We start from the raw sequence: 21,521 nt of genomic DNA, 5'->3' as shown, positions 1-21,521 counted from the left end.
ATTATGAGTGCTTTGTAAACGTTTGCTGAGGAACAGGAAAGACTGGTGGCCTGGCCAGTGAGCATGAGTGGCCCAGAGTGACTCTGTGTGTGCAGGAAGGGCTCTACCTGAGTAGAAAAGGGAGCAGTGCTTGTGATCAAACAACACCACTGCTTACCATGGTTTCATGATCGCTGTGTGTAGATGCTGGCTAAAGCACTTCATTTGCCTTGTTCTATTAGTTATTATATAGAATCTGTTGCCTCCATCTATAGAGACAGAAGCTGAGGCTCAGACAGATTACGAAAGGCACCCAAGGGCACACAGCTACTTCTAAGTGAAGCAAGAACTTGAATCACATCTGTGCATGTTTTAAACTGCATGGTCTCTGCTTGCTTGGCCCAGGGATGGGAGGATTGGGATTATGGGGCATAGGTTGTTAGCCCAGATTCCATCCAAAGAGGAGCTTTGCAATGAGACCGTCTTAGACTGGCATCAAATTCTAAGTATCTCTTCTTTGATGCTCTGTCCACTGCTCAGCAGCCTCAGTGTCCACAGTGGAGTGAGTTACCTCTCACTCCAGGGTCATGCGGCCAAGGAAGGGCCAGGGAACCTGGCCTTAAAAACACATAGCTTTTAAAACACTATAAAAGCTCCTTTCAAAGAATCTAAATCCTATAGCATCACCCAAACTAGAGTAAAAATGTCTCCTTTCTTCTCTAATCCCACAGTGTGGATGACCTGGAAGTATCCTAGACTTGTTTTGTTCTTTTTATCCCCCTCCCCCACAAAAAAATTACTTCTGATTTTTAAAAGGAATACAAGAATATCTTCTTATTTAAAAGAATATAGCCACAGCTCTAGTGCCCCTGACCATACAGCTGTTGCTGTTGTTACCAGTTTTCCACTGTTGTTCTGAACATTTTTCTCAGCGTTTATACATATAAATGACTTACAGGAACATATCATTGTAATCTGTATTTCTAACATAAAGTAGATCATGCAGTAAGCTCTTACTTTGTTTTTATGAATGATACACATGTCATTTAGGTCTTTCCAGATTGATGTGTCTAGATCTTATGCCTCTTTTAACTGATCTCCTCACTGGTGTGTGATGTCCTGGAGTAGGGTGAATGCCCACAGAAGCATTCTCCTGTGGTTCAAATTTTTGGGGTTTTTTTCCAGTTGTTCTTTAAACAAACCTTAGTACATGTCTTGTTAGGGTGATCAAATTTAGCAAATAAAAATACAGGATGTCTTTTAAATCTGAAAAAAATGAATTTTTTAAATTTGAAAAACTTCGAAAATTTGAAAAATTTATTTTCTGCAATTTCAACTTACCTGAGTGTCTTGTCTTTGACAGCTCTATTCCTTATGCATGTTAGGTAAGTATTTGAATTATTTTCTTTTTTAGATCTGTTATCTGATTTTTTAAATAAAGAAATTATATTACAAAACACTTCAACTCTTTGGAGAAGTGTAGAGAATCTAAAGAAAGGCCTCTCAACTACCATAGAGCTTTCCTGAGAGTTAGTGTTTCAGCAAGCTTTTATGTCCATTGTTTTTAAAGTAGAAAGAGAAACACCGATGCCTGTGCCCCTCCATACCAGAGTGTGCACTGTCTGAGTTGATGTTCGTAGCTCCTATGTATTTTTCCTGTTTCCAGCTTTATATAGATTACGTAATATGGCACACATAACATACTGTGCGTATTTTCAACTTGGTTTTTTTGCTCAGTGTCATTCTTGGCATTCATCCTTGCTGATACATACAGCTCTACTTCCTGTATTTTCCAGGCTGCATAGAATTCTGTTTTGTGAATGTACTGTAATTTACATTTATCTGTTAATGGGATGAGTTAATGGGAATGTACTGTAATTTACATTTATCTGTTAATGGAATGTACTGTAATTTACTATTAGTAGAAATGATGTTGCCAATAGTGTCCTGCGGTCTGACCCTAAAGATCTCTCTGGGGATCAGTTCCCAAGTGGAGTCCGGGGGCATTGCAGCTGGATGTGGTAATGTGTTCTCCAGAGTGCTATGTGGACCCCTCCACACAGTGGACTTCTTGTCAGGTGTTTATAGTTTTGTCAGTGATTTGCCATCACTGGTATATCATTGCAAGTTTTAATTTGCATTTCCCATAGAAGCGGGCATTTTCTCATATGGCTTTATAAACTGTGTGTCATTTCTCTAAGGATCATTTCTTTTTCTTGTTGATTTGTTGGAGTCCTTCATTTCCTTCCTTGGTTGTTAACCCACTGTCAGTTGTGCATTGCTGTGGTCTATGGCTTGTCTTTTTCTCTTTTTTTGGGGTGTGTGTGTGTGTGTGTGTGTGTGTATGTGTGTCTTTAGAGTTTTTCATTTTAGGGGAGTAAAATTTATCAGTACTCTTATACATATGTGTCTATTTCTTCAATAATTCCTTCTATTAAAACAAAACTATTATACATTTTCTTTAAAGTTTCAAGGTTTTGCTTTTACCTTTCGTTTTTAATCAAAACATTCATTTTTGATGTGAAGTGGGGCTCTGATTTGGCTTTTTGTTCTGCCATGACCTTAGGTGTCTGCTTGCTGTGGATTGAGTTGTCTGCTTCAGCCCTGGTGTCACCAGAGGCTCCATGAAAGAGCAAATGCTCCCTTGCTGGATACCCACCAGCCATGAGGCCACCTGTAGGCTACTGGTGCTGCTCCCCACAGTCTATGGAGGCCCAGGGTTGTGTCCTGACCTGTCTACCTGTGTGGCAGAGGCCAGAGCACTTCTGGCCCAGGCCCTCCCTCCTGGTGACCTGGAATGTTGGGGGACCCACACATGCATCTCCCCTCCTCCTCTGGAGGACCTTTCAGTCCCAGAACTGACTTGTGGTGTGACCCTTGCACAGCAGGGGCTTCTGAGCACTGTCCCAGGTCCAGGGCATGGCTGGGTGCAGGGCTCTGCTTTCTTCCTTCTGGCCCTGCTCAGGAATCAGCCTCTTAGCACCTGCTGTGTGCAGGCACCTAAGCAATAGGTAAGGTGAAGAAGGGGCTGTCTTGAATAGTCCCTGAAGACAGGTGTCAGTCCCTGTGCATTGTTCTAATTGTTAGAAATATTGAGAGCTGTTGTGATCACAAATCAGACAGTTGCTGGAAAGCTGATGGGAAAGGCAAAATTTACTTTTGCAGAAAAATGTGCCTCCAACCAGAGCCTGGCACACAAGCACACCGGGCGGAAGGACCACGTCAGTTTTTATCCCTAACGCAAGGAGCTCGGGTTCACAGTCTTTGTGATAGACTAAGGTTGAGGTTTAGGGGAGGGCATAGGGGAAGAGCAGACATGAATGGAGAGTGTGAACACGAAACTTAATTTGGTTGGTGCATGCAAAGACAAAGGGGTGACCCATGAGGCATGAAATTTCTAGGATTCTGGAGAAACTAGGTCCTGAAATGACAGCACCAAGTATATGATCAACCTGTGAGTCAAGGGAACTTTGGAGCAGAGATTCCTTTGGACAATGATTATCTTAAAATTAACAGTTTGAGTTTAGGACATCCAACGACAAACAGTTCTCTGCTGAAGGCCGAGACTTTACAGAATTGGGCAATGTGCCACAGAGCACACAGGCAACTGGGGAAATTAGCTAATAGCCACACAGTGACAGATATATCCCATAGTGTGGTACCAGGAAGGATTTGGGGGAAGGGGCTCAAACCCACGACCCTGAGATTAAGATTAAGAGTCTCATGCTATACAACTGAGCCAGCCCTCTGACAGAAAAGACCCAATTTAATTGACTCTCACAATATTCTGCATTCTTTTAGTGGTTCATTCAGCCATTTGGCAAATCTCTGGTTGTGTTCTGTAAGCAGGGCTTGGTGCTCAGGAAAGTATCCACTGAATAAAATACGATCCATACTTTAAAGGCCAGAGATAATCATAAATAAATAACATGATTTGATGTCTGCTTTGTGCCAGGCTTATGCTAAGTGCTAAAAAGACAGCTTTATTGAGACACAGTTCACATACCACAAAATTCATTCTTTTTTTGTATAGTCATAGAGTTGTACAGCTATAACTTCTGTATAATTATAGAATACTGTCACCTCCCCATGGAACCCCCCCACCCCATTAGCAGCCCTCTCCATTTCTCTCCCCTGACCCCTGGCAGCTACCAATCCATGTTCCATCACTATGGAATTTTCCCTTTCTGAATAGCATCATACAACACATGTGCTCTTGGGACTGTTTTACTTTACTTAGCATGATGTTTTCAGGGCTCATCCATGTTATAATGTATCAGTATTTCAATCCTCTTTATGACTGAATAATATTCCATTGTCTGGATAGACCACATCAGTCAATGGACGTTTGGGTTGTTTCCACTATTTGGTGATTATGAAAAAAATGCCACAGTGAGCATTTCACAGACAAGATTTTATGAGAATGTGTTTTTATCTTTCTTGGGTGTATACCAGGAGTGGAATTCTTGGGTCATATGATAACTTTGTGTTTAAAGCTGTGAGGAACTGCCCCATGGTTTCCAAAGTGACCATGCCAAGTTACAGTGCCACCAGCTGTTCTTATTTGTCCACATCCTCCTCAACACTTGTTCTTGTCTGCCTTTTTATTTATAACTGTGTATAGTGAGTCTGAAAAGGTATCTCTTTGTGGATAAGAGGGTTTTGTGCCTTCTCTCATTTAATTTTCACAAATAATCCTACGAGGAAGATATTATTAGTTTTTTCCATTTTTCCGTGAGGAAAAGTGTGAGAGTCCAAGTGTAACTGTGGGAACCCTGTGTGTGAGTGACCGAGACTTGAACTGGAATCTGCCTGACTCCAGAAAGCCCAGTTCTTTCTGCTAGTTTCTCAGGGAGGCTCTGTACTGGTAAAAGTCCTAACTAATGGAATTGCTTCAGTAGGAAAGAAGTGAGGGGACCATAGAAGCTAAGGCAGGGAGGTAGGATGTAGGGGCATGGTGAGGGAAGACATGATTGAGAAAAGAGCCAGAGGGAAACAGGGTGGGCACTGAGAGGCACTGGACCAACAGGGGTGGGTGGTCTGTGGTGCCCCTGTGCCTTATGGGTGGAGAGAACAACCTGGAGACTGAGAGAGAGGTATCAGTCTTAGGGACAGCGACACAGAGTCCATTTCTTTTGCTTAAGAGTATTAGACATTCCAGCTAAAAGTCTGTGGCAGACTTGAGCTCTCTGTTCAGAATACAGAATGATAAGATATGCAAATCAAATCAGAACCAAAACCAGCCAGGAGTTCCTGGCCTCACCAGGTGAATCAAATGGGTCTGCCTTTCACCCTACTGAATACAGAGTGCATTAGGGGTCCGGAAAGATGGCTAGCTCAGCTCCCTGACTCTGTGCTGTGCCCAAGTCTGCCCTGGGCCAAATGCTTGCATTTCCACAGTGGATGGTCTAACATGTCCAGAGGCCTTTGAACTTCATTCCTGCTCATGGTGTCAGTCAGATATTTCCTCTGGAATGTCTGCAGAATTTCCTGGCTCCTTTGACTGTTTTCCGTCTGCCACATGCACCTTTGAATGGTGGGTGGGACCTCTTTAAACCCGAGTGTAAGCAGGGTGATGAAATCAGTGGTGCAGTGTCTGGGAGAAGAGAGGGCTTCTCGCGGGTGAAAGGCTTGGTCTCCGTGTGGGTGAGGAGCCTCTGAGGCTAGTGATTTACTGCCCACTCCTCTTTGCTGCCTTGTGGGGCAGGTGATTGATGTACAAGGCGTCTCTCAAGTTTTAATCTGTCTGGCAGATTTTAGATTTCTCACCCCATTAAGTTGTTATTTTATTAACAATTGTAATTTTTCTTGTTATAAAAGCTGTATATACTTTTTAAACAAAAAGTGAGAAACATACATGCAGAATCTCAACTGGGCAGAGCCAGACAGTAACACCGTGCACTTTATCTGTCTAGCTCCTTTTCTATACAGACATGTTAAAGCTCAAAATTGGAACTATCCTGTATAAACCATTTTGTGATCTGCTCTTTTCCCCGAGTTATGTTCCTAGATCCGTGTACCTGAAGTTAAGTGGCCACTACTGAGTCACCATTCCAGTCATTGGAATGCCAATGACTTGCCTCATTCACTTTTGCCTTTGTAAACAGAGCCAGTGAACACGCAGTAATGCCCTTCCCCACTTACCTGGCTCCACGTAAGAGCCAGCCTTTCTGTTCCCGCAAATGCAGGGTCTCATGGGAGCTGTGCACGCCCCCTGCAAATCTCACCCACTCAGGTACCAGCCGAGCCACCTCCTCAGAGTGCCTTGCTGACCCCACCTGAAGTGGAGGGCCCCCTTCTCTCCCTCCACTTACTGTCTTGTCACCCTATCTTATTTTACATAAGGCACTTACTCTTTGAGATTATCTCCTGCTTGTTTATGTGTTTACCACGTGTCTTTCCCCATGTAGAATGTGGCTCCTGGGGATCCCTAACCAGCCTGTCTCCTTTAACGGTCTGTCCTTAGACCAGGGCAGCCTTGGGCCCCAGAGGGAAGGAACAAATGAATGGTGTAGACAGCTGACCGAGTCCTCACAGCCTCGTGAGAGTTATTCATGTATGGTCTCTCACACGTTTCGATAAGCTACTTTGCCCACCTAACACATCAGATGTAATCCTACATGTGCTTATTACCCTAAGAACTGAATAATCCGTCCTGTGGACAAAACGTAACTTGTTTAACCAGTATCCTTTGTCCCTCAGTTTCTTCATCTGTGATTTCAGACAGTAACCATGTCTAACTCATAGCATTGTTGTGTTAGATGAGTAACACTAATGATTTTTGGAGAATAGTGTGTAAGTAAGCAGAACTGTGAGTGGACAAAACTTCCAGCCAGAGAGCAGAGGAGAGGCTGGTTCACAGTGTAGCATGGAGTAGAGAGGAGTTCTGTGTGCCCTCCCCTGGAGGCCCCAGTTGTACTGCCCAAGTGGACCAAAAGCACCTTCTCTTCCTGAGGGGTGGTGGCCTGGATTTTTGGTGTCTGTGAGCGTGCATCTTCATACTTTCTCCCTTACCTGGATAATCTTGTTTTCTTCTATCTTTTGCAAGCAAAAGAACATTATGAAGACACACTGCATCTCACATGAGTGTAGGAGGCCTTTTAAAGCCACAGGAGCTACTGTCTTAGACAGTAAGTCATTTTGATGTCAAAAAATTAGTATTATTGTGTTTTAGTCTGTTTTCAGTTGCTATAACAGAATACCAAAGACTGGATAAATTATAAAGAACAGAAGTTTATTTGTCACAGAGGAAGTCCAATATTGAGGGTCCATATCTGGTGAAGGCTTTCGTGCTGTGTCTTAACATGGTGGAAGGTATCACTTGGTGAGAGGCAAAGGAGAGAACAAGTGGGGACAGAATTGTCCCACTCCCACAATAATTCCTCTCATGCTGTCAGCCTTAATCCACTCCTGAGGACAGAGCCCTTGTGCATAAGCACCTCTCAGAGGCCCCTGCTCTTCATCTTGTAAGAGAAGAGTGGCAAATGCAATTCAGTATGTGTGTTGGAGAGACATTTAAATCATAGCACGCTATTTGAGACCTCTGTCATCAAAGCAAGACTCTCAAAACCCACATGCTTCCAATGTGTCCTCAAGTGTCCCCTTATCTGCAGCCTTCAGCACCGAGTTGACACTGTGTGTTCTCAGCTGGTAGGTCCTTAAAGTGCTCTTAGTGGCTCTTCCTGTCTGGAAGGGTGCTTTTGGCGCATTCCAGATAGGCCTACAAGTAGTTTGTCAACTGTCCTAAAGGCGGTGGTATCCCAGATGTCCTGGGAAGGTTTAGTGCACTGAATGGCTTTGAGTAAGTTTACTTAAATTTACTCAAGTTCTTATTGTCTCATCTGTAAACTAGAGAGAAAATAGCACTTGTATCATCAGTAGGATTCAGTGAAACAAATGCACATGACTTGCTTAGGCCACTGCCTGGCAAACAGTAAGCACTCAGCAAAGACTCCAGCCCCATGCGAACCCTTAAGCCAGGAACTGTCTCCCCTTTAACCTGAGGGTTCCTGCTCAGCTGCAGTTTCTGAAAGGCCAACTGCAGGAGTCAGCAGTGGCCTACTGCCCCCAGGGCTTCCTGATACATGCTTTCTTCTCTGACTTCCAGAAGGAGGGCTCTGAACTCAAGCCAGAGAAGGGAATGAGAGCCTAGGGCTGTGTGAGAACAAGGCCTCGCCTGGCCAGAAAAGTCTGTGCAAGTCTTGTTCATGCTTGCAGTGCTGGCTGCCACCCTCCTGGGACTCTTCCTCAGGGCATTGAAAGTTAAGTCTTGGTGCACACGAAATATGGGGAAGGACGGAGCCAGCTGCACAAGCTGCTTTGGACATGGTCACCAGCTTGGGGACACTACAGGGAGTGAACTAGGAGTGAGGTCATGTTGCACCACTAGGAAAGTCCCTGATGGTGGTGCCATCTGCTGTTTGTCTAAAAGGAACCATGAATTCACACTCCATCTTCTATGATCGTTTGCACAGTTCTCTGACATTTTATAATTAAAATTTACTTTTATTTTATCAAAGTGACATGTGCATGTACAGACGAAAAGCGAAAGCACCAAAGGCTTATGAGAAAAGATGTCGTCCTGCCCTCCTTGCACTGCTCCCTGCACTGCTCTTCCTGCCCCCTGCACTGCCTCTCTGCACTGCACTCCCTGCACTGTCCCACTGAACTGCGCTTTCTGCCTGGCCTCCCTGCACTGCTCCCCTGCACCACCCAGAGACAGTTGCTTTAACTCTTAGATTTTTCCTTCCCTGATACACTAGCTCCATATTTCTAAATAATTTGATGATACTGCTTGTTTCTTGATTTGCTTATCCTGGACATTTTGAGCTCTTACGATTTCACAAAGTTGGGTAATCCGTGTTTAATCAGTGTTTAACACTGTCCAGAGCACACGTTGGTGTCTCCCAGTCAAGCAACACACTAGGAGCATATTTTTCTTCTTGTGCCACCTTTATTTCTCTTGGAATGAATCCAACTGGTTTCATTTGCTTAGTTGTCCAGATCCCTATTGATTTTTAAATTGAATGCTTAAAAATTTCTTTTTAATTTTAAATTAATAATTTTTCAAGTAGCTTCATGCCCATTGTTTTACTTTCTGAAAGTTCCAATACTTTTTTTTTTATTATGTATTATTGTTGTGCTGGGGGTACATTGCGCCATTTACCAAAGTTCTTACAATATATCATAGTTGAATTCACTCCGTCATTCTCCTTTATCTCCCCTCTCCCCATTCCTGGTGTAGTTTCAACGGGTCACATTTTTCCAGCTCCAACATTTTTGTCCCCTGTGTATCTCTGTTTCTTCCAAGCACTTGGCAGCAGCTCTAGGTCACCCCAATCCCCTAGAGACTCAGTCTCCCCTCCCCTAGAGACTGCCTGCTGTGACCTCTTCTCTTCTTTCTGGAGGCCTGGGTGTTCTGCCCTCAAATGCTAGAGTTCAGTTTCTTCCTCCCAGATTTAATCCCCAGTTTTGCATGTGTGCCCTCCAGTAGCATCCTAGGAAGGCCCCTAGAAAGATGCACTTTTCAAGGCCTTGCAAGCTGCAGAGGGCTCTACTTTTGTAGGGCTGAGGCAAGCCTCACTCACACATGGTTGATAGTTGGCCTAGGTGTGGATTTCCAGCCTTTCTCAGAAGACAGAGAGCAGTGTCCCCCTGTCCTTTAGTCTCCCCACTGCGATTGCAAAGCCTGGGCAGCTGACGCCCTTCTTCTCTAGGTAACCTGCTATTCCTCTCTGCAGCTGATTTCTTTATGCCCAGCTTGGTGGGAGTGTATGCTTTGCTGCGGGTTATGCAGAGGCTCACTCTCCCTGTTTTTGTGTCTCTTTCTGGAACTTTTGTTGGGGGGTGGGGTAGTTTGCTCCTTCTGTCTTTTTACTTTTTCTATCCTGTATTTTGTCTCTTCATCTCTGTGGTTTACCTTTGAAAAATGTCCTTGACTTTCTCTTCCAGTTTTTAAATTTTAGTGCCAGCCTTTAAGTTTCTAATCTGTTTCTATTATTTCTTTATCGTTCTCAAAGTGTTCCTAAGGATTTTCACAGCATTCTGTTTTTCTTTGTTGGATGCAGTACTCCTTCCCAAGGGTTTCCATGACAGGCTTGGTTGTTTCTTAGCTTTCGTGGCTTCTTCCTATTATTCGCACTACTTTCAATTTCCCTGTTTTGTATTTTGGGTACTTCATTCATGGTTGAGACTTTCCCCCAGAGCCTGGTGGCCCTCTGTTGTTAGCTGATATTTAGGATCAAGGCACTGGCTCATGGATTGGAGTTCTGTGGGTGGGTGGCTGAGGCACACAGCAGGGAGCCAGCATCTGCACCCTGGGAAAACTTATGCTTCTCCAAATGGGTCCTCCAGTATCCAGCGCTAAGGGAGACCCCAGCCAGAGGGTGAGCATGGCAGTGGTGGGGCACCTCCCGCCTTTAGTCCAGAGCCATATCCCTTCCTGCTGCCCCTTCCCCCACAGGGCGGGTTCTGTGCCATTCCTGCAGACTCTGCAGAAACAGCTGGTGTGTGTGTGTGTGTGTGTGTGTGTGTGTGTGTGTGTGTGTGTGTGTGTGAAGGGAGGGGGTCCGAAGTTCCACTGCTTTGTTAATGGATCTTGTTCCTATCCACCCACCGCAGCCCTGAGCTCATTCTCCCCACCCCACAGGCACCTGGTGGCTCTGGGTCTGGGCTCTGAAAAGTGAGTCCCCTCCTTCCTCTCTCACCTCCAGGCATTGGCTGGCGACCCTCCTGTGTTGTGTTTCTCTCTTGCTCTTTATTTGAGCCAGTTCCTGCTCTCTCTGCTGGTTGTTTTAGAAGAATATTGCCAGGAAAGAGAGATCTGCCACTGCCTTGGTTATTTAACCACATCCTTTTGCTCCTCAGGTGGCTTCTGACCCAGGGAAGAAAGGCTGGAGGGAGCAGGTGTGAGTGTACATGTAGATACGTGTGCGCCAGGCACTATAACAGGCTATGGAGGCACTGCAGCCTGCAGCAGCATTTGTTGGGAACACGACAGGGATGACCAGAAGAATGAGTGGCCTCAGGGTTGAATGGATGGGTGCCTCACAGAGTGGTGATTGGGAGGTGGAGGGAGGGCAGCCTCTGTATTAAAGAAGTCCTATGGGTACAATCCTGAAAGCTTCATTTACAGTGCTCTTACGACTTTCCTTGGGTAGCCAGTGGGCTATGTGGCGTCACACACTTCCCTGTGACTGAGTGTTTGACTCGTTCACTCGTTCCTGTATTGAGTTTAGGTTGAGCCACTTGGAGGCATGGGCGGCCCAGGATTAAATGATAAGCATAACAGGCATGCCTGGTCCTGGGGAAGCCTGTAGGCTGGCAGGATGTCAGGCAAGTCAACATTAGTCAGACAGAGCAGCATTTGCATTTGAAAGACCTAATTTAGGCCCAGAAATGGGGAGGAATCTCAGAGGACCAGAGTCTGAGCTGAGCCCATTCGGTGATTTAGGATTTCATGAATCTTGATGTTTGTGACATCACTTTTAAGAACTTGCCAGCTGGAGGTGAAGCACAGTGGTAGAGCACTTGCCTAGCACACTTGTGTTCCATCCCAGCCCCACAAAACGAAGAAAGCCTGGGTGTCCTCACAGCTAGTTGGAAATCCTAGGGCCGTCTTTGGTAGCACTCACCTATGAGGAGTTCTCACCGGAGGTGGGTTCTTGCACCTGCAGCATCTCCCTTAGCCCAGTGACTCCCAGGGAGGGCAGCACATCTGCTTTACTGAAGCCATTGTGTTTAAGTCCAGATTTGCCTGTGAACTTTATGCTGCCTGTTCCCTGGTCCTCCTCCCTACTCCCACCTCCCGCAACCTTTGTAGTCCTGGGACCCATGGCTATGAGCTACTATAGGAACACCCAGTCTCTCTGAGGGTTAGATGCTATCTCAGGTCAGTCATGTGACCTCTCTTTGCACGTTTGTCTTGTAGATCATTAGCTCCTTCGACTTAGGGGGAATTTACATTAATAAGCATCTTTGTGTGGCTGGCTCATCCTGGGTCCATCCTCTTCCAGTGGGGAGGGCAAGGCACACAGGCGGGGTGGGAATCACAGCCAGAAACTTCGTACTTTGCTGGAATCTTGAGGTGGACAGTCCGATCTCTGCCCCATTGTGTTTCTTTCTGTGGTGTGGTGGTTTGGGGTAGGGTGGGGGATTCAACACACTCATACTTAGAGCAAACAGTTCCTAAAATTATCCCCATACCAGTTCTCTTCAGCTTTCAGATCAGATAGATTGGTATCTGTAGCACAAGGATGTTTCTTTGCCCATCCTGGGGCACTTTTATTTGCTATTTGACAATCATGCAGTTGGAAAACAGTTTCGTTGTTGTTGTTGTTGTTTGGGCCAGCTGGCCTTCTGGCTTTTCTGAGGCAGCCTCAGAGAGGTGGGCTCTGGGAATGTTTGGAGGAGCCCCTTCCCCTCCCTCGAACCGTGTGTTTGTCAGAGGCTGTGGACCGCAGTGCAGGTGGCGGGCTGCTGCAGTCCTGCCGTTCTGTCTGCACAGGGCAGGCTAGATCAAGGCGGTTTGTGTAAAGAATGGGGCTGTTGTCAGCACTGTCAGAATGGCCAGGAGTTTGTCAGATCAAGGACTGGATCCCTCTGCAAACCTGAAAAGGACAATCACAAACAGTCAAAATGTGGCTGTTCCCTGGGCTTTCCCGATGCCTCCTTTGTGGTGCTGGCTATAGAGTGGCAGCTGACCACTCTTGCTCAGTGCTGTAATGTCACATTGAGAGTGCAGAGACCCACCCCTGGACATCTAGTGACAGAGCAGCCTGGAGAGAAAGAAAACAGCAGGTCCTGCACCCTTGTGCTCCCCTGACTCGTTGTCAACCTTTTGTTCACTTTGCAACACAGTGCGGACATGCTAACACCCACCCAGTGCAGTAATGAGAGCGAGGCTGCCTCTACCCGCGAACGCTTCCTGGAGAATTCCTATTGCAGCTGGTAGGAGAAAATGGCTTCCTAGTGAGACGAGAAACAGGGACTGAGTCTGTCTCTATGTTTCCGCTGTGATGTAGTTTGCCACCTTGAATTCCACTTTCAGGGCTTGTACCAGGAAGATGCAGTGTAGAGCCTATTTTCCTGACCATCTCCCTACAGTCCCAGCAGAACCCCCTTCACCGGGCAGGAGGTCATCCACTCACCACAGGGGTGCCCCCCTCAGGTGCATTTCACACCCCATTGGGCTTTCCCCTGCACCTTGAGTATGTGGTAATAAGCAGCTTAATGTGCTGACGTACCCAGTCCCCTCTTGGTCCTTTACAACAAAAGTGGCGGTTTTCTCATTAGAAGCATTTTTGTCAGGGTGTCTTTAATCAATGGCTTCCCTAGAGACAATATTTTTAGAAGTTGTATTTTTCACACTCTCCCTTTTCCCCTTTTGGAACTTCTCTTCCCCGTGCGTAGTGAAATGAACTAATGAGATGCCAGGAGAGTTCGGGCCAGTGTTAATTGGAAAAGGTATGGAAGAAGTGCTCGCTCGCACCTCCAGTTCCATCTTGCCTTACCTGCGACCCTCTTCTCTGTCTCTCTGGTGCAGGTGGCACAGACGGCAGATGGCGTGGATGCTGACCTCTGGAAAGACGGCTTATTCAAGTCCAAGGTTACCAGATACCTGTGTTTCACAAGATCATTTTCCAAAGAAAATGTAAGTCTAGTGGTGGTTTCTGTTTGCTGAGTGAGCACCAGTAATTTACATTCCTGTTTGGAATTTCCTCATTTTTTTTTTGTTGTGGTTTATTTTCATTGCCATATTAATTTATCTGTGGTTTTAGTGAACTGGGTAGAGTCAGCAGCCAGCACTGTGTTTCATTTAAGAGTATTATTAACCACATGCCCAAGTGTACAGTGAATTCCATTAAAATGTGTTCTCCAAAGGAAACCAGGAAATTTTTCTCTCAGCTCTCATTTGCCTACCTTTCCTCCAAGCAACAAATCACTGGGCACCGTGGATGGGACAGTCGCCAGTGCAGCTGACTTAATGCTGGCCAGCCGATGGCAGCCCAAGGGAGGCCCCACTGACTATGCCCTGGCCTCATCCCATCCTATCATGGCCTGTTTCCAAAGGGACTTTTCTTTCTCTCTGAGTCCTAGCTACAAAATTGCTCTTAGTATGCTGTTTTTTGATACTTGGGTCAATAAATGAGGAAACTTTAGAGATACCTAGAGTCTAGGAAAAAGAGAAATAGCTTTAGTGAGCATCTTACCTGCATTCCCCCCGCAACCCCCCCACCCTGGGCACTCTGCAAATGCCTCTTGCTCCCTCCTCAAATGATCTCCTCCAGCTTACCCCTTTTCCATAGATGCAGGCACTGAGTCGAAAGTTAGGGCTTGTCATAGGTCACCTGTCTTTCCGAGCCCCCACATAGTGAGCCCTCAAATGTCCATTTACAGAGAGGACGGTTTATCTTTGGCCTGAATGGTTTTTCTCTTCCTAATACAAATGCTTATTTTTTTTACCAATTTATTTTTATGCATTTAATTATAGCAGCAGTATGGCTAAAAAGATAATCCAACCATAACCCTAAACATTCTTGTTCAGAAGCATGGAAGGGGAGAATTCTTCCTCTCCATCACAGCCCCCAGCTCAGGGCTCTGGCACAGGTCTAGGTGTGTCCAGCCTTCAACATTCTGACTGTGGGCTGCCACAGGGCTCTCTGACTTACCCTCCCATCCCCAGCCCGTTCCTGTTGCTTGCTGGTCAGGAGAGTCATTCCTTAATGTGTCAGGACTGGGGAGAAGTCATTGTTTTAACTTTCCCCTAATGTAAAGAAGGGAAGCTCATTGTGAAGAGTTTGTGCTGAGTGGGGAGGTGCTGGCGCTAAGCTTGGAGTCTTCTCTGCGTTTTCAATGCCAGGAAGATGGCCGCTGAGCTAGGGCGGATGCCTGGATGCCTGCAGTACCAGGAGCTTGTGGTGCATCTGTGCAGCTCCTCGGAAACTGAGGAGACCCCATGGGACAAGTCCGAAGCCAGCATTGCTTTCCCAGGCATTCGGCTCAGGAGGGTGTCAGTAGGCCCCATCACCCGGTCCTTCCCATTGCACCTCCATGGGGCCCTCCCCAGCCTTTTTGTCCCTGGAGCTTACCCAGGCTCTTTTTTAAAAGTGCTTTCTGTTTTTAGCTCCACTGCTTCCTGCGGAAGGTCAGCATACTCCCTGCAGCTGGGGCTGTGAGGAGGAAGTCCTGAGGACTTGGACAAGAGCCTGTCCACCCACCCATGGCCCTCGTGGTTTCTAGGTGTTCCTTCTTGGTCTGTAATCAGCCTCACCTGTCCTGACAAAGGCTTCAATTCATTGGCCTCAGAGGACAACCACCATCTCTGTGATCACTTTTGGCTTTGGTTTTTGTTGCATTTGCCCTTCCAGACAGAGGGGCATTGGTTCTCTAGGCAGAAGAACTTGTCACTGTGACAAGTCCAACATGACAAAGAGAAGTCACTGGGGCTTGTTAGTTTCTGATGTCCCAAGTAAGCATGTTATAGAAAGCTGATTTGAGCACCATTTGCAGATGGTCCACAGCCATGTATGGGGGTGGCGAGGGGTGTAAGGAGATAAGGAACACAGCAAGAGAAGCTGCCTGGCTTTGACACAGTGTGGGAAGTAGGTGTTTTGTTTTTGGAAGGTAAATCCCTACACGGGATCCAGACAATCAAATCAAAGGATCGAATTTGATCTGGGATCAAAGTAGGGAGTGGCAGGCCCACCTGTCAGCCCAGGTGTGAGACAGGAGCAGGCACACATTCATCATTTGCAGTGTCCTGGCCCTGCCATCTGAGCTAGAGCTTTACAGAGCGTCATGTTTACAACCGTGTGGGAGGGTGGGGATCTCAAGACCCACCAGATTCTTAATTAGGCAACCTGAGACTCCCAGTGTAGGAGTTTTGGGAGCCTCCTTTGGAACCTAAATTCCTTTTTTCCAATAATGCTATTAATACAGAAACCTGGCTTTGGAGTGACATTGCTTCCTGGGGAAGGATAGAGATTAATTGCACTTTTCATGCCCTGTACTTTCTGCATTACCTGTAATAATAATGTACATAGATTAGGTAGGGAGGATATTAAACAGAAGGATTTATGAACATTTGAATATTAAGTTGGTTATCTGTGGCTACCTTAAATGCAAGGTTGTCAAAAATAATTACAGTATACTAGCAAGCACTGGCTACCAGAGACAATATAAATACCCTGAGTCGGTGTGCATTGGGCTTTTGGCATGAATCATGTGCTCAACAAGGATTGGGAATACGTTCTTCATATTTATGAGGAGGAAATGAAAGAGAGGTTGGGTGGGGGAGGGGAGAGGAACAAGCAAAATTAATGGTGTCGCAGACCTACCATATTAAACCTGCACAGTGGCAGCCGGCAGCGTGGAGGGACATACTTGGGTTGCAGGAACCTTTGGCGGCACAGCCTCCCGTTTTGTATGCACAGGAGGGTTTGCTGGGCTCATTTTCATGTCTGCGCCACCGATGCTCTGGTTTATGATCAGGGACGTCTGGAAGAGTGTGGAGGGTGAGGTCGCTAAGTGGTTTGCAGTTGACTTCTGCAAAACCCGACTTGTCACGTGGAAGACGATGGAGAAGGATATTGATGAATGCCCATCCATCCACGGGCAGCAAAACATACCCAGTTGTTAATTTCTCAATGCAGAAAGCAGTGATGACATAGAAAAGCAACTGCCAAGGAAAGAAATTATGATAGATTGGATCAGGCAATTCTGAAAGCAGCTGATGTTTGCGAGTTGGGTTAGCAGTTCAAACCTTCCTGCATGGTCAGGGATTTATCCCACACTAGGGAAGGCTCCACTTTCTATTTGCTGAACCACGCTGTACACTGTCTCCCTGAGACCCAGCCACCTGAGATGTAATAATGTTAAGCGTTGACAGATGCAGTATGGTGGGGAGAAAGGAACAGATTCGCAATGACAGACCATGAGAACACCAGTCATGGGTTACACTCGCCACACGGACTTTCATATTTCAGTTTGAGGAATTTATTTCATTTGTGTACCTTTGACTCATAATGTATTTATTAAACCTACTTTCAGGATTTTTATGATATGGTTTGCCATCCAAGCAAATCTGATTTGATTTCTGATTGTCAGTGACCCATGAATTGAAAACTGTGCCCAAAACATTCATTTATTCAGCAAATAATTATTGAGCTCCTATAGTGGGGGAAGAGCTATGCTGGGCTTGGACTTTTAGCAGGAACAGAAATCATTTTAGTCCCTGTGGCTCCTAAGCTTTAGTGGACAGACAGATATTAAACAAAGAACTTCACAAACACACAATTCTAAAGTGACATGAAGTTAAAAAGAGCATGAAAATGCAAGCTTAGTTTAGATGGCAGGAACTCCCTGGTGGCTTTTGGAGATGTTGGCATGGTACAGGTAGAGGTAGGGTCTGGCCTGCCTGTTCACAGAGATGGAATTGGAGCCCTTCTTCTCTAAGCAAGATCGGAACAGTGGCTAGAGGGGTTGTCACCAAGGGCAGAACACGGGCTGACCAGCTGGAGCTGTCCAGGCTGCAGACAGTTCAACCAAGCATGGGTCAGGCTGGGCTTTGGTGATACGCAGTTCTGGAAAATGGACATGTGAGTGCATTGCTAGTATCCTAACAGGAGAGACTTGGGATGGGGACCCATCATTCTTTCCTTAACTGGCTCTGACTAGAGATGGGGGACTGGATTGCAAATGACTCTGAAGATGTTAATGAAATCTGCATGATGGCCCCGTGTGTTTAAGTTTAGGGCAGATTTCTTTAGGACTGTTTCTAACATGAAATGTGAGCTGCAAGTGCTGGCGTGTTCAAAAAGAATTCTCTCTTGCAATTACAGAATGGTGCACTGTCTTGGAAAGATGGGTTTATACTGGCTACAGAAACTGTGCACTGTGGACCCCATATACCACCACCAAATAGAAGGTTTAAGAGGCCCTTGCACATGTCATTTCAGAAGACTGTACTACTGAAGCAGCAGGGCTTTCACTGTACTAGTTTATGGTTCTTGGGATTTTGCAAAATGTACCTAGCAACCCAAATGTGTTTCAGTACGCAGCCTGGTGATCACTTGGGGGTGTGATTGGACCCCATTCCACTCAGAAACAGCCCTCTCCCTACAAATGGTACCCCAGGAAGCTGCTCTTCTGAAAACCTGCTGGCTTGAGGGGCCACGCTCAGGGCTGAGTGGCAGCCAGGTGCAGGGTCGTGTGCACAGCTGCCCTCTGCTGGGTTTTGTCTGCATTGTTTCCTCCGTCACACATCCAGCTCACCAATGCCATGTCTGAGTGAGTTGCTTCGAGCTTCCTTCTTCACATGAAACTCCTTCGCGGGGCCACCAGAGTCCCTGTGTTACTGCAAGGGAACATTAAGTGTCACCTACTCTAATTAACCCGCTGTCATAAAGCTGCATGAGCCTTTGTGTTAAATATGCATCTTGAAGCCAAAATGGCAAATCTACCACAGGTGTGTTCAGATGAGTAGTCTTATCTCTTTTCTTCCTCCCAAGAGTCATCTGGGGAACGTGTTAGTGGACATGAAGCTTATCGACGCCAAGGACACGCTGCCTGTGGGCTTCATCCCAGTTCAGGAGACAGTGGACACACGTGAGTCGCCCTTAGCCCTGTTCATCACGGGAAGAGTCTCCTTCCTGCCAGACTTGGGATATTCTTATGTGCATTTTTCTTTGCAACCAGTTCAGGAAGTCTCGTTGCATGCCCGAGACTAGGGCCTGCTGCTTGTGATGCCTGTCCACCTGGGTTCTCCAGGGGTGGCAGTGTGTTAATGAGCAGGCCCTTCTTCTCTTAGAACCGTGCTCCCTGCTCACTGGTCTCTCTCAGGAATGGAACTGGGAATCTGGTGACAACTCGTCTTTAATCCATCCTCTGGTGCCACTGCCCCCAAGCTTGGTACAAAACCCAGAAGCAAAAAGGAGGGTAGAATCAAAAGACACCAGGACTACAAGGGCCATAATGGGCCACTGTGGGGTTGTAGAGCAAACAAGAAAACTGAACCAGAAAGACAGTAGAAGTTAGTGTCTAAAAGACTTGAATTTGACTAAATATTGTGACCACTTGAGCAGTGCTGAAATATGTCTATGAATGCCAATGCAGCAGAAGCTGCCTCAGGCCCCCAGGCTGCTGTGCTTCTGGTCCTGCGGTTCTGGTGGCAGTGGTGGTGAGACGGTGCCTCACAGCCCCTGGATATTTAACCTCCTTAGTGTGGCGGAAAGTAGCTTCACTTGCCTTCTTTTTAGTTACTTGCTGCCAACGTTGGACATGCACAACAGTGAAGCGGTGAATAAAAAACAAATACAAAGAAAATTCAGAGCGCGCTCTTCCCGTACTCGGGATGTGCTTACGAGGTGCTGCCCTCCTCTTTGTCAGTCACACTTTACTTCCCACAGTCAGCCCATTTGGGACCCACCTTCTGTCTGTCATTTTCTTGCTCGCACTTCCTGTACAGCACACACCTGCTGTAACTGTCACCTGGCGGAGCAAGTCCATGCTGTCTTGCAGCACAGTGTTCTTGATGCATGCATTGCTCCTAGCTGGTTGCTGTGGTATGTATTGGCTAATAATCGTAATAGCTGAGATTTATCATGTGTTTCTTGTGCGCTAGCCCCTGCCATAAATGATATAATTTATCTTTAGAAAATGGGTATTATTATACCAATTTTGCATATGAGAAAAACAAGGCCTGATGACTCTGTAGGGATTACAGAACTTACCCAAGGTCACGCTCATGCGTAGACATGGGGAGCACGCAGGACACACGCAGCCCCCAGCACCTCGGCCCAGTGGTGCCCAGACAAGCATGTGTACAAGGCACTGGCACAGGTGGAGTTCATGCCTTTATGTACGGGTTTTTTGTAACTACTTTACTAGTATCGTTCAAATACCATTTAATTCACCCATTTAAAATACATGATTCAGTGATTTTTTAGAGTATTTACAGATTTGGGAACCACTACCAGAATCACTTCTAGAACATTTCATGACCACAGAAGAAATGCTGTGTGTGGGGTCAGTCGCTCTACATTGCTTCCTGCCCCTCCCTGCCACCCCGCCATCTGTAGGCAGCCACTGACTGCCCTCACATGGCTTGGCCTCTTCTGGGTAGTCCTATGAATGGGGTCAAGCCATCTGTCATCTTTTGTGTGGCTTCTTTCCTTTAGCATCATGCTCTCGAGGTTGTTTCATCTTTTATTGCCAAATAACGTGCCAGCATGCAGCTGTACCACAGTTTGGTTATTCACTCAACTGCCGGACCTTTGGGCAGTTTCTACTTTCTGACCTCTATGAGTGATGTTGCTATGAACATTGGCCTGCTGGTTTTTGTCAGGCATGCTTTTAGCTCTCTTGAGTCTGTACCGAAGTATGGAATTACTGGGTCACATGGGATCTCCATGTTTCACTTTTTGAGGAACTGCCCAACTGGGTTTTTTTATTTGTTTATTTGTTGGCAGAACTGGAGTTTGAACTCAGGGCTTCACACTTGCTTGACAGACACTCTCTCACTGGAGTCATGCCCCCAGCCCTTTTTTGCTTCAGTTATTTCAGATAGGGTCTCGCACTTTTTCCCTGGGCTGGCCTCAGATTGAGATCGTCCTGTTCTCTACCTCCCCAGTAGCTGGGATTACAGGTGTGCTCTACCAGGCCCAGCTTCCCAACTGTTTTTCAGAGGAGCTGTTTTTCTTTTATTCTAGTTATCTTAGTGAGTGTGTAGTGATATCTTATTGTAGTTTTCATTTGCACTTCCCTAATGGGCTTTTGCATGTCTTCTCTGGAAAAATGTTGGTTCTGATCCTTTGCTAACTTTTTAATTGGGTTGTCTTTTTATAATTGAGCTTTAGGAATATTTTAATGCATTTTACATACAAGTCCCTAGGAGAGAAATGATTGGCAAAACTTTTCTCTCATTCTGTAGGCTTTCTTTTTACTTTCTTTTTTTAGAGTAAGAATTTTTTTATTCAATTACAGCTAAGTTTTTGTTTGCTAAATTTTACACATTATAACCATTAGATATTTTATGTAATATCTTATGTAATTATAAAAGAACACATTTCTAATAGAAACACAATTACAAAGAAAAAGAAATAAAAACATATCATATCAGTAAAAAATAAAATACATAGCAAGACAGCAAGACTGAAAGGAGTGATCAGTAACTGCAAAGGTCATTTTTGAGATAAGGTCTCACTTTCATTTTGCCCATGCTGGCCTTGAACTATGACTCCTCATCTCTTTCTCCTGAGTAGCTAGGATTACAGGTGATAACCATGGTGATGCAGGTGATAGCCCAGCAACACTTATGTTTCACTGACACATTAATGATGTGCATTTATTACTCAAATGCTGCATAAAATTTAAGCCAAGTTGGAAATTTACAATATATGAATGTACTCATCAATCCAACACAGTTCTAAGTCAAAGCATAAATACCTAATCAACTGATTTAAGACAGTCCCCATGAGACTCAAATACAACACTTTAACACAACTTACAAAAGAGTATCACCTTAATGCACCTAGTTTCCTCTT

General features: G+C 45.7%; 1 protein-coding gene across 9 annotated transcripts in view; it reads left to right on the top strand.

Annotated features, from left to right (window-relative positions):
• Mvb12b (multivesicular body subunit 12B) overlaps nt 1-21,521 on the top strand; it is a 176,847-nt gene that overhangs the window by 52,893 nt on the left and 102,433 nt on the right. For all 9 annotated transcript variants that reach the window (XM_074053183.1, XM_074053181.1, XM_074053187.1 and 6 more), the window contains exons 3-4: nt 13,523-13,630; nt 18,489-18,585. In XM_074053183.1, the coding sequence (XP_073909284.1) occupies nt 13,523-13,630; nt 18,489-18,585 (205 nt within the window). The remainder of the gene's footprint in view (nt 1-13,522; nt 13,631-18,488; nt 18,586-21,521) is intronic.

Source organism: Castor canadensis, chromosome 13 (genome assembly GCF_047511655.1).
Source record: "Castor canadensis chromosome 13, mCasCan1.hap1v2, whole genome shotgun sequence".
Taxonomy (NCBI): domain Eukaryota; kingdom Metazoa; phylum Chordata; class Mammalia; order Rodentia; family Castoridae; genus Castor; species Castor canadensis.
This window is presented reverse-complemented; position numbering and strand designations above follow the sequence as displayed.